The 13,898-nt window shown below is 41.0% G+C and overlaps 1 protein-coding gene across 6 annotated transcripts in view; it reads left to right on the top strand.

Annotated features, from left to right (window-relative positions):
- WT1 (WT1 transcription factor) overlaps positions 1–8,022 on the top strand; it is a 293,498-nt gene extending 285,476 nt beyond the window's left edge. For 5 of the 6 annotated variants that reach the window (XM_078680844.1, XM_078680843.1, XM_078680847.1 and 2 more), the window contains 2 exons: positions 2,489–2,581; positions 5,728–8,022. In XM_078680844.1, the coding sequence (XP_078536970.1) occupies positions 2,489–2,581; positions 5,728–5,849 (215 nt within the window). In that variant the 3' untranslated portion in view covers positions 5,850–8,022. The remainder of the gene's footprint in view (positions 1–2,488; positions 2,582–5,727) is intronic. The other variant, XM_078680845.1, reaches the window with a different exon arrangement.
- The last annotated feature ends 5,876 nt before the right edge of the window (positions 8,023–13,898 follow it).

The raw sequence follows: 13,898 nt of genomic DNA, 5'->3' as shown, positions 1-13,898 counted from the left end.
TGGAAAGCTAGCATTTCCATGCCTCTAAATGAGGTAAGGGAATTGTGAATTTGCAGGGGAAGTGGCCTGCTCATTTACGGCAACGCACCCACTCCACCAAACTCTAAATGACCCATACAGTAATTAACATGGATACTATTAACTCGACCAAACTCTAAATGACCCACACAGTAATTAACGTGGATATTATTAACCTCAGAATTTACCAAAATCTGCACTGATGGTCCTGTGTAGTGAAAACGAAGGGGGATATGTGAAGTGGCGGACCGTCTCGTTAGCCTTCTTGGTTTAACACGCTCCGTCACTTCGGAAACGCAAGGCTGCACCATATTTACAAAAATGTGGTGCAGCCTTGCGTTTCCGCTTGAGATGGCGTTATGTTTAACAACTTAGCACCAACACAGGCACCTGTGCACCAAAGTGCAAGGGTGTCTGTGTGCAGGTGAGGATTGTGTATGTGTAGAAAGGTGTCCCTTCTTGCGTATAAACAATCCTAAAATGCCATTTTGTAACTTTCATGTGTGCTGCTTCGTGCAGCACACATGAAAGTTATAAAATGGGATTTTTTAAAAAGCTTTGTTCATGTACAGGAAGGGACACCTTCCATGTGTGCTGCACATGGCAGCACACATGGAAAAAGCAAAAACGAGGAGAAATAATTAATTTCTCCTTGTTTCGCTAACTTAAGACCAGGATTTCCTGGTCTTAATTTTAGCACTGCCTCCTCCGTACGCCCTCCTTGTACATAGGTGGCAACGTCAAATACAATGGGTGTTGCGGTGGAACGCACACCACAACACCCACTGCACGCCCCAGCGTGAAAGGGTGCCTTATGTACAAGGCAGTGTTAAGCCACGTTAAGTGGCTTAACGCTGCCTTGTACATAAGGCAAGGCCCCTATTGCCACAGGAACATCACAAAAAGTGACGTTCCTGCGCCAATAGGGACTTGTACATATGCCCCTAAAGTTGTATTCGTTTTCATTTCCAAATGCCAGATACAATGTAGAAAGTCAAAGCATATCCACTTTAAAAATACGTTTTTGAACACACTTGGGAGGTGTACGCCATACTTCCTAAGGCACTGTGTAAACATAATGCACATTTATTCTAGACCTCCATTGTAAAATTGAGTGTTCTCTACAACCTATAGGAATTAGATGCATGAAATATGTGTAGGATTACTAAAAGGGCTAATGTATTTTGATCATGGATATTTACCTTGAGAGAGTTACCTTTTTTTTTTGCTGCCCTTATATTAGGACGTTATTTCAAGTCTTGTTGAAAGCATCTGTCCACACACTGTTTACCTGTGAATTTTCCCTCATCATTTGAGATCTAGCTATTTTGTCTGATGCCCGATGGAGCTACCTGGTTTAGCTATAGGGGAGACAGGTCGGGGATTCCCTCCTTGGACATCACCTACCCAGTCGGTCTTTAGCCAGACTTCCTTTTGTCTCTCCTGTCGTCTCTTCCTGCATCCTCCATCTATTTATGTCTCTCCTTCTCTCCTCTCTCAATGTATTGAGACTGAACTATTTTGTCTGATGCCCAATGGAGTTACCTGGTTTAGCTATAGGGGAGATAGGCCGTGGACTCCCTCCTTGGTCGTCACCTACCCAGTCGGCCTTTAGACAGATTTAATTTTATCTCTCCTTGTTGTCTCTTCCCCTATCCTCCCTTTCTCACCTTCCCTCTCCCCTCCCCTCTACGCTCCATTTATTTTGCCCTCCATGTTCTTTACATTTTTCCCATTGAGACCCAGCTATTTGGCCAAAGCCCGGTGGAGCTACCTGATAGCTGTAGAGGAGATGGGTTTTGGGACTTCCCCCTCGACCGTCACCTACCCAGCCGGACTTTGGGCAGAGTTTCCTTCGTCTTTCTGCCATATCTCCCTCCCACCCCTTTACCGTTACCCCCTTCCCTTCTACACTTCACTTATCTCATTTTCTATGCTCTTGTAATTGTTTGTCTAGCAACTGATGTAAATTGGAACTGAAGTAATCTTGTAATTTTGTGGAACCTCATGTAAAGCGCTCTGATACCTCCGGGTCTAGCCAGCGCTATATAAAACTCTTAAAATAAATAAATAAAATAAATATCATATAATACAATCATGCACTGCATCGGAGTCGCCCATTTTTCATTCCCTGGTAGAAAGGCTCCATTGTGGAAAATATCACTTATCTTCCACATCCCCCTTTCTTCTACCCCAGTCGTTATACCTTCATACCAACCCAGGTACCAAAAAGTAAAACTTGTAAATATTAAATATGGATTGAACTTTAAGACCAAGATAAACCAAAGCATCAATAATGTGCACCTTAGCAGAAATTCAGAGTATCCTATCTGTATCCTGTTCATCATTAAAACATTTAACAAATTAGTATCCCTTACCCAGGAATTGTTTGGAGTAATAATGAGTCCGCCCCTTACTCTTGTTGGAAGGGCAATACAACATGCATATAGCAATTCTTTTATCTCTTTAGGTGTGAAACCATTCCAATGTAAAACTTGCCAGAGAAAGTTCTCTCGATCTGACCATTTGAAGACACACACCAGGACTCATACAGGTAAAACAAGTGCGTAAACCTTTTTTCACTTTTATTTTTCATTTATTATTTGCCTAACATACAGTATAAAATGTTAATTGACTAATTTTAGTGGGCAGAATTTTAGTGGGCATTTGCCATTTTATTATTATATTTGGGTTAGTGTATCAAATTTGGGAGAAAGTAACCTTTTGCATACACAAGATGGGTGGACAAATCTTGTTCCGTGGCATGTTGGTAGAATGTTCCTTTCTGTAATAGCATATCAAGGGCTGTTGTTCATCTTCAGTTGTTCAGTCTCTATGGGAGCTGTGAAATTTGAAAAACTATTCTATGAATGACATGAGTATCCCTGAAAATATAGAAACTGTCTTTATTAGAAACATATCTGTATGGAATGGAGTTTGTATTGCTATTTTGAACATGTAAGTCCCTCAAAGAGATATCAGTAGCAACCAATATATTTTACTAAACACTCTAATCAACCAGTGTAAGAGCACCACAACCGACATTGACCTGTAACTCTGAACATATCCTTTCACTGGGATTATATTCCTTGTGTGTCATTACTCTCAGCCAAAACTGTACTAAAGAAAGGGATATGAATTGAGAAGCCTTGTTTGATTCATCCTTCTGACTGGAATCAAACATTGTCACTGTTGATGACATCAATGTTATCTAACTTTATGATCGATATATGATAAGTAACTCAACTCAATAGAAAACTTATTTTAAGAACAACAGTAAAAACTAGATCAGTTATATAGCTGGCAAACTTTTGAAACTTTGAAGGCAAGTTCATTTATTGAAATAAAGGCCAAGCCTAAATTTTCTATTGCAACTCATTGGACAAAAGAAATATTGTAATAGTGATACAGAAGAAACGTTGTACATTTTTATTGAAAACTCTAAGCGAAAACTCCGGTTGATTATATATCTACTTATAAATAGACATTTGACCTTTGCTTAGCCACATGTGTGCATATTTGCATATGTGTGTGTGTGTGTGTGTGTGTGCATATATATATATATATATATATATATATATACACACACACACACGTACATATCTATATGTAATATCTATGTATCTATAGGAGGATAGATAGATAAATATAGATATATGTATGCATTTTTACACACATATATACACAAAAATAAGGAGGAAAGTAGGGACCCGCTAGGTAGTTTCTTAGTTTTAGATGGAGAGCAGCTCCTTCATATGGGGTACTCTATAACACCAACAACACTGTAAATCTGATCACCTCAAATGTCTGTTTTTCTAGCAGAGTTTTTAAGCATAGGAGTAGTATAGTGCCATTTATGCCAAGCTAGAAAAGTGACAAAGTCTTTGGTCATTTTTGCAGCAAAGTCTTTAGGCACAGGATTAGCTAGTGCTATCTTTGCCAAGCTGAAAAATTACAACAGCCTTTTACCGCCCTAGGCACATTACTACAGTTTGGATTAGAAAATATCATTCAAGCTAACCTGGAATGAATAAAAGCAGTACCCAATATATGTATGTATGTACTGGTATACCAAAATACCATTAATAAAACATTCAACTTCTAGTGCAACACCCACACAGTGGGACATATTATCAAGGACCGGTGTTAAAATTATCGTCGTTTTATCGGCAGGTAACTGCCGATAAAACGGCGATAATAGGCTTGATAATACGCCCTTGTTAACTCCCATAGACGCACATGTTAATACAAGAACATGGGCTTCTATGGGAATTAACAAGAGCGTATTATCAATCCCATTATCACCGTTTTATCGGCAGTTTGCTGCAGATAAAACGGCGATAATTGTAACACCGGTCCTTGATAATATGCCCCCTTGTTCCTGTTTTAGTAACAGGTGAGCTTCTCTAAGACATGTTTTGTTTATATTTCTTTTTTATTTATGCCATTCTGAGGAAAAGCCAGTAAGGCAAGAACATGATTATGCTGTGGAGAAATCACAGGAGCAACTGAAATAAGGAATTGTAGGTCCTTTAAATCTAGTCTGACCTATGCAACTAATGTTTATCCACTAGGAAGACATTTGACCCTTACTTACTAAGGCTAACTACAACTGTGTTAGGGGCTGAATGTAGCCCTCAGAGCATCTTATGTCACAATCTATAGGTGAGGTCAATGTAGCAGCATCCTTGCCCCATTATAAAACCGACATCATCATCTATCACCAACTAGCTTGACTCTTTTTGCAGTAACCATAGAGATTATCCACTATAGTGCAAAGAAGCACTTAAGTTGTGCACATGCCTTCCGTTGATAAACATATGTATGATCTAATGGAATATTTCATACAGGGCGATAAACGAAACTTAGGGGCATGTTAGATGTGAAGACATCTAACATGGGCTTCGATAGGAATTCTATAGAGCATATTATCAAGCCCATTATCGCCGTTTTATCGGCAGTTTCCTGCCGATAAAAGCGGCGCTAATGTATCACCCGTCCTTGATAATAAGCCCCTTAGTCTCTCTTTTAATTGCTCTAATAGAAGGCTGAAAGCACTGTATGAAAGGCGAGCTGCTCTTAATAAGTGTTGTTAAAATGCATTTACTACAGTACAATTAGCACTATGATTCCATCTTCAAGCCGATGTTTATAGACACATTTTCCATAGACCTGAAAATGTACAAAATGTTTAAAACTTTAAAACCTGTGGTGGTAGGCAACCAAAGGCACTGATGGATAATGACTCGTGACCATTACATACAGCGATATTAAAGAGAGCACAAACGGATTGAATGCTGCAGAGCATGTTTTTGAAATCTGTTACTTGTGTGAAGGTTGCACACTACACAATATGCAAACTCGCCATTTCTCCAGATTACATCAGAATCAAGATATGTATCCACTTTAAAGTCTTTGTTCAAGAATTTCAACGAGCAAAATCAGATATCCTGCTTCACTGGCCCATATAAGACAAAACATATTAAGTGAACAACTGCCCAATAATGTTACACCGTTTTATGAATAATTGATCAGGTCCCAAGTAATCCATGTTTTCTTTTTGAAGATTATTTTTTTCATTCAAGAAATCCTCATAGTGTTTCCAAAACAACACCATAACAGTAGGCAGTGAAGACTCAGCTGCTTTGCTTGGACTTCGATCAGAACATGTTTGTCTAGTGACTGGTTGCACTTTTTTTTCATCAACAGGTGAGAAGCCTTTTAGCTGCCGATGGCCCAGTTGTCAAAAGAAATTCGCCAGATCAGACGAATTGGTTCGCCACCATAACATGCACCAGAGAAACATGACCAAGCTTCAGCTTTCTCTTTAAACATCATGAAATATAAACTCCACCAAGATGGAGCAATGTGGACTACTGCAGTGAGGGCTAGACATCCTCATAGATCCCCAAGAGAGGGATGCTGACGCAGGCCATGATGCGGAGTCAGGAGGACCAGTTAACGGAATAGCATGGTTCCACTCAGTTTTTGATTTCTCGAGGAGCAAGCATCATTCAAAGCTAGTTGGTGACCATGCGTCAAAAAGTAATACTTAAATCTTTATTTTTTGCATTCTGTTGTTGCTTGGCCCGGTCTTCTGGTTATGCAAAAATTGAAAAAAAAACATTTATCTAGTTTGTTCAGTTCTCTGGAGATGACCCACTCCCTTTGCTGTATTTCATTCCATCCTGTAATCTTTGTGCACCTGTTTGTCACATTATGAAGATGCTAAGACAACACCTAGAACAGGCCTCAGTTATTCTGAACGCCTTATAGTCATGCAGGTATTCAGTGTTTTAAAGTATGCTGTAAACTACGTTTTGTCAAAAGTATTTTTTAATAACTATAAAGAAAGAGTAAAAGCAACAACTTTTGCTAATTATCTAAGAACCTTACCTTTCAGTTAAATTGATAGTTCCTAAATTCTACGCAGTTCTTCAAAAGAACTCCTCTTAGTGGATGACATCCATTTATATTGAATGTCAACAATGCAGCATGGGAGGTATACACTAAGTCTCTATAATTATATATAAATGTATGTATTATAAATTCAGTCACTGTAGTCATTAGGGTGTTTTAGAAGGCTGCACTGGTTATGTGGCCAAAGAGGTGTAAACAGTGAAATGAATAAAAAAAAAGATGGCAGAAGGCTGGTCCGTGATTTTCATTAACAGATTTCATTTCATTTGATATAAATAACTTAAGGAATGTCTGTGTACACGTGTTTGTGAACATAAGACCTTACTAGTGTAAGGGACTATATATATTATTTCTGGGGTTTTGTGTAGAGGGAAGTGTAATTTTTACTAAGAAGTGCTTGAATTATTGTGTATATAAGTAAATATATATATATATATATCTGGTAATGTACTTCTGTTAGTAAAACCGGAAACTGAATCATATGATGAATCACGTTTAAGAGGATCTTTCTATGACAAAATATTGATAATGCTACAGATGTAACCTGCGTTTTTTTCACTGCACTTTTTGTTAAGCCCCACTTAAAGGGGTACACTGACATTTCCACAGTCTACGGAATTGGTCATGAGCAAGTGTATATTTTAAATGTTGCCATGTGTTACTAAACATTTTAGATACTTCAGTGCCACCAGCATATGAGCATCTTCAAATATTCTTTTAAGCTTTAGTGTGCCCAGACTTCTCTTCATTATACTTTTATTCAAGCTTAATCATGTGTATTGATGTATTAGCAAATGCCCTGCTCAATGTTTAAACAATTACATTCATTATCTGTAAAAACAAGACCCACAGTAAAACATAGAAAAATAGAATGCGACACAAAATGCAAGTGTTGAGCGCAATAGTTTCAGCGGGTGCAATTTAAGAAAAACAATGACTGTCATGTGTTAAACACAAAGACACGTAGTTAAATTACCCTATTCAACATCTTTCATTATGTACCAGAAGAACAAGTCGCTCCTTTTACCTATAGCGTTTAGAACTGAGACCACTACCTAATCGGAAACTGGGGTGAATTCCTTTTGCTGGCTTTACAATCAGGGGGTCTCCCAAGGTGTCTCTGAATGCACCAAAGAAGGTCACATTTTCCAGGTCAGGTAGTAATTCATTTAATTTATAATCTGACCAAATTAGTTTTTGAGACTATCGATGTTTCTGGCAGCATTCTAAAATTTGAGAAGCCCTTTCCAACTTCAGCTAATGCCATAGCTTTTCTGTTTCACTGTGTGACTTTAAATGTATGCAGGCCTGCTTGGATGCCGACCAAAAGGAACTGAACAGCTTGACTTACATCATGTTTATATCCTCCTTCTCATCAAACATTCCGGATGTGTCAGCTTAAATGTTTTTTTACAGAAACAGGAACAAACTGGAGATATCACTGTTGCAGTTTTAAGGAATCTATCTCATTTCGCTAAAACAGCTTGAACCTGATGAAAACTGAGCAACAGAAATTGCTACAAGTACTGTCTGTTTTTACCATGCATATTGCATCACTGATTAAACTTTGGCTGTTGTGACTCATTGCAATTTGTCAATTTATCTTTTACCGGAGAAAAAAAAACAATGTCTCTTGAGAGGTGCATAACAAGAGTGGGAATTTGGGCAGAATATCAGAGGGAAAAGTTTGAGATTTAATTTTGTCTTTAAGTTGGTTAAACACCCTATTTTAAGATAGTGCTGTGTTTTGCTTCAATGTGCTATATAGGAGGAACTTCATAATTTAGCTTGCTATTTATTCATCAGGTTAATTGCCGGGACGTCCCCGCGCAAAGAGGGGCAACGTAGATGGTTGTAACTTTTAGACCGGGACCTTTCACATTGCTTTTTGACCCTTTTACCCTCTAGCTTTTAAAAAACTCTCTGGCCCTGAATTTCTTATCCTGTTACGACTAAAATAAACCTAGGATTTCTAGAACGCAAGATGGCATTTTACATGTATTTTACCATTGTGTTAATCATCTACACGAGCCCTCTGTGAGACTAGAAGGCCAGACGTCATTGGGCAATATAAGACACGTGGACATTAGGTTTTTAGATCTGGTTTAGAAAGAGCTTTAGTTATTTCACCAGGTTCATGTTGATAAAACAATTAATACTAAACATGCACACATGTGTATGTACCTACAGTGGGTTTTTTCAGCCCTCTTCATCTATTGGCCTATTCAACCATTGGTTTCTTTTAGTAACATTCCCATTTTGGTTCTGCTAATCGCAAAATACGGAACGGGGTAATGGGTCAGCCCACATCATCCACTGTCTGTATTCCACTGTGAGTAATGGTAGTTTGTCTGATCACACAGCTGGCAGAAGAGGATTGCACGCCAGTTCTTGTGCCTGACACGATGGAGCACTTCCTTATTTGAATCTTTTGCCCAGATTTATTTTGATATATGTTTGTAAAAAAAATAACATGATTGCCCAGGCCAAACAAATTGACTTTACCAATGGTTGTACAATGACGAAATGTGTTGTGGGCTCTTTGAAGCAACTGGGTACATGGACCCGAGCATGAGCACATCCACAATGGGATCACTATGCGCAAATTATGGCCAGGGGCCCAATTCAGACAATCTATGTTTCTGTGTAAGCACTGGGGAAAAGCAGTAGCGGGCACTCGTATTGCGAGGTGGGGGGGCAGGAGAACACAAACAAAATAAACAGGATTATGAATAAAGAAAATAGCACTTACCTGATCCGACGGCCGCCACCTTGCTCCCGATCCTCGCGTCCAGGAACAGCTGCACCCTGCGCAACCTCCCAGCTCCCACTCCCAGTGCTGCTCTCATGCTGAGGATACTATACCCAGCATGAGAGCAGCACTAGTATTGGTCTGAGCGCCCTGGTTCAGCGTTCAGACATGGACTAGGAGCCTTTGTTGGTTCTCCACCCGGCTGTACAACACAGCTCGGGTAGGAGGCCATCCTGTGCACCTAGCAGTGCCTACCCTTCCTCCCTGGTGCTGTCGCGTCAGTAGGGATGGCCACAACCCACCCTTGGCTCGCAGCCTGCAGGACAACAAATAAAATAATAAAAATATTTTATTATCATTTTATCTTTGTCCTTTGCCTCTTCTGGCTTTCAGCAAGAGGGGCAACTCTCCTCCGCCAAAAAAGAAGAGCGGCCCCTGGTGAAAAGGCAGACCACGGACAAGGATCGATAAACGTAACTGCAAGGGTTTTTTAGCTCTGTGACTGTGGCCCTAAATTCCCAGTAAGTGTGTAAGAAGTTTTATCCAGCACCAACACTTGCTGACCGTCCACAAGAGCATGGTGCACATGTGCCAACACTGTCATTAAATGTACACTTTGGACAGTAGTTGGAAGAGAGCCTGGAACACCTTCAATCAGAGTAACAGTGCATTCCTTCATTCCCTCTCTTAACGCGTTCGCTGCTTCTGTTGGCCAACGGCCGTCGCGAGCACTACCTCTGTAGTGCTGAGCACGTCCGTTGGCTGACGTCACCCCACCTGTTTAATAGAACGCTCCACACTAGCATGGAATGTTCAAAGCAGCAAACGGGTTAAAGGGTTTTCTGCAGCAGCACGAAAACTCCAGCGGTGGGCAATCATTTTAGGAGGGTGGGGGTGGATAGAACACACATGCACACTTGCTCACACCCATGCATTCACACACACGCGTACACACACATCTATTCACAACACTCACTATTAAATATCCATACATACACTTATGCACGCACACACCAAACATTAATTAAAAAACAATTCATACTCGGAGGTCCCAGGAGGGTTAGGACTGCTACCTACTCTCATTGGCTTATCTAAGGTCAGCCATGAGAGGAGGCAGCAGTTCCTTTCCATCACAGAGTGGAATGAGGTAAGTGAGAGTTGCAGACCCCACCCCACTCTGTGATGGAGATGGTATCCTTGCATTACAAATGGTGCAGAATGTAGATCTAATAAGCTGTCTACTTTAATATTTACACATTATCTTACATTGTTGAAACAACTGTGAATCATTCACCTTCTGTTGTCTTCTAAGCCTCCTTTGTCTGTTTATATGGGCTCAGAGTGTCATCCTGAACAAGGGCAAGTTTACAGTGAATTTGCATAATAAACAGATGGGGGCAAAGTCGGACTGGGACAGAACACAGGTCCAGGCACTAAAATAAAATTGGCACCCATTAGCAGATCCAATAGCTAACAAAAGTCGACCACTTTGTAAATAGAGTGCTTTCGAATTTGTAAAGACACGCTGTATACGTGTTTTGCAAGGTATGGGAGTCTGCATGCATATGTGCTTGATACTGGCAATGCTAGTGGTAAAATCAGAGAAATCATCAGTACAAACCGGCACTCCAGACCATCAGCAGGCTCGAAAACAGCCCAAAAACGGTCCACATACTGACCTGTCAGAACAGCCTCTCGGGGACTGTCTGATTGCCCTGTAGCCCATTCCAACCCTGAATAGCAGGTATCCAAATGATACTCTTTTACCTTACAGAGAGATGATTACAGGGCACCAGTCTTCTTCTAGGGCTCCAGATTTTACTCTTTGCTGCAACTCAAGTCCTTTTGGTTCCAGAACCTCTGGTGGATGATGTCAAGAGTGGACACTTATCAATGCAATTCACATCACTGTAGATCTTTTACAGAGTGAAAACACTTTAAAGTGTTCAACTACTGAAATACCAGAATAATTGAGTCGATCTACATTATTCTCTCCCATTTAACATTTTATGTCTCAGGAGTCTGCAACACATCTTCTCTGTTTTAACTGGAGTGGTGGTTTTCAACCTGCGTTATTTCTGGTGATTTTCAAGCATCTAGAGATGAGTTATAAATCCATGTCATAATGAGCTTGAACTTGGTTTTGCCAGTCATTATTTTCTGCCATTCCTCAGAAAAATTAGGTTCCAAACTCTACTTTGCTACATTATGACAGTTGAGGGTACTGCCCAACCTCCTCTGTTATCTTCCAAAAATGATACTAACCGCTACATCCACAATTACTATTGTTGACACCATACACTTTGTTGGTTTAGTGCTTTTGAGACACCGTTGAGTCAGTCACGTGAGTCTGAAGAATTTAGTACAACATAGTGTTTGTACATTTATAAGGGTTTTTCAACATACACACACTAAAATCTATTTTACCTTGATTTGTGAGAGAAAGTGCAGCTCATCTCAGGACTCACGCCAGTCACAATTTCACTGAGGCTACTGCAATAATTCAACTAATGTAAGGTTGAATATCAGAGTATCAAGCATAAAAATATTGGGTAGCAAAACATTATGGCCTAAAAATTGACTACCAAAATATCATGATGATAAAAGCGTGGCAGAAAAATCAACATCACTCAAGTAAATTTCAAGAAACTGTGGTATTTTTGTGAAGCATTAACGAAAGCCACATTGATCGTTGGGAGCCCTGGCAACCAGCATATCCCAAGGCTTCCCCAATTACATAAATGATTACATTTACTAGACTGTTCAAATGAAATACATGTAATCTGATACAGCCAATATGTGGCATACCATGGCAAAATGAGGAAGTAGTGCAACACGTCCTGATCACACACTGATCACGAGCTATATCAAAAATCATTGATTAGTGAATATTATTAGTAGCACAGCAATAGTGCACCTTTCTATCAGTCGCGGCCGGTGCAGGTAAGAGCGGTGAGGTGGTGTGGTGGGGCAGAGTCAACAGACAAGGGAAAATAACATTTAAAATAAGAAAACCACTTACCTTGCGCTCGCTGCATCGCCAACTCGGCAATGTGGCAAGTGCAAGATAAGTGGTTATCTTTTCTATAAATTTAATTTTCCCTTATCCTCACTTGTCGACTCACCCCACCCACCCTACTGCCCAACCGCTCTTACCTGCCATGTCTACCACTTCTTTCTATATATATGGCTATCAAAATGCATGTTGTGGGTGTGTCACCTCAACAAAGAAAGTTCCAGCAAAATCTATCTGATCTCTTGTTGTAAGTCATCGGCTAAGTTACCAAACCATTCTAGTAAACTGAAACTGCACCTACTTCTCCAATCTATTGGGACTATTGTTCTACCTCTAAACTTATCCCTGCCCATCCTTGCATAAAAGCACATCAAAAGTAAGCAAAGCTATACGTCCTAATCGTCCCTTCAAAACATACCCTGCACCTTTCTTCCCTACCATTGCTCTTAGGCATTTTGCTCAGCTAATGCCATGGCACTTTGATTCTAAATATAATGTTCAAGGCATATGAGCTGCTGATTCTACACTTTGCATTAGATCACCACCTGGTGTTGGGCTCGGATGATTGCATGTTGTTGTCGTCTTGGAAGAAGTCTCTTGTAGTCACGAGGTAGGTGACTCCTCCCTTGGACGATAGTGCGCATGGGCATCTGCTCCATCCTTAGATTGTTTTTTTCCGCCACTGGGTTCGGATGAAACGTTTCCGCTCCGGTTTGAAATCTACTTTTCAAGTACATCGACGCGTAAAAACTTATTCAAACTTCACCAAACTATTTTCGATATCGATAAACTTCCACTCGACTCCATCAGCTCGATTCCGGTCATCGCCGCAGGCCGTTGGGCCTATCCACGTCATGAGGCCTACACCTCATGGAAAGGACACCATTCAAAAGATGCCCGGGTGTGGAGCAAAGTTTCCACACAGTGACCATCACAAAGTCTGTAACCTGTGCTTATCGCCAGAACACGATGAATCCAGCTGTACAGCCAGTGCATGCTTTTGATCCAAGAAGACCATTTGAGATCGGAGGGCCCGTCGACACGTCATGCAGAGATCGGCTCCGGAACCGGTGGATATCTTCGACGAAGAAGTTCCGCTCATCCCCGAAGAAGATTCAGACGATCTCCAAATCGTATCCGGGGCAGACGACTCTGATGGCTCCATACCATCGGGCAGCGCGTGAGTACTACTGCCCCTGCCCCATACCCAGCACCCAAATCAAAGGCAAAGGTCAACACTCCGCCTCCGGGGCCCAGTCGAGACCGAAAAAACACTTCGAAAGCCCCGCCATTGAGCCCGGCTCTGACAAAAAATACTCAAGCCTTCCGGTAGCTCCTTACCGAGCAAGCCGCACGTACCAATCCCACCAGCTCCCTCGGCACTGAAACCAAAAGAAGTCCCGGCTCCGAAACCGTCGACTTCTGAAGACAAAACTATGAAGCCAGCGTCTGACGCCTCGAGGCCGAAGAGACCAGCTTCTACTCCGAAGCCAATATCTTCGGTACCGAAACCTACAAGGCCTGATTCCGATGCGCTCAAGCCCTCGAAACAGCCTACGACGCCCGAAAACAATACCTTTGATGCCAAAATCTACGCCAAAGGACACAGTAACAATTCCTAAGGCTAAAGACAAGCAGCAACCAAGCCCGGAACCGAAAAAATTGGTGTCGGCAAAGGTTCCGCAAGGAGAA

The sequence above is a fragment of the Lissotriton helveticus genome, chromosome 3_1, assembly GCF_964261635.1.
Source record: "Lissotriton helveticus chromosome 3_1, aLisHel1.1, whole genome shotgun sequence".
NCBI lineage: Eukaryota > Metazoa > Chordata > Amphibia > Caudata > Salamandridae > Lissotriton > Lissotriton helveticus.
Note: the sequence above shows the minus strand (reverse complement) of the source record. Positions and strands in the feature narration are given on the sequence as shown.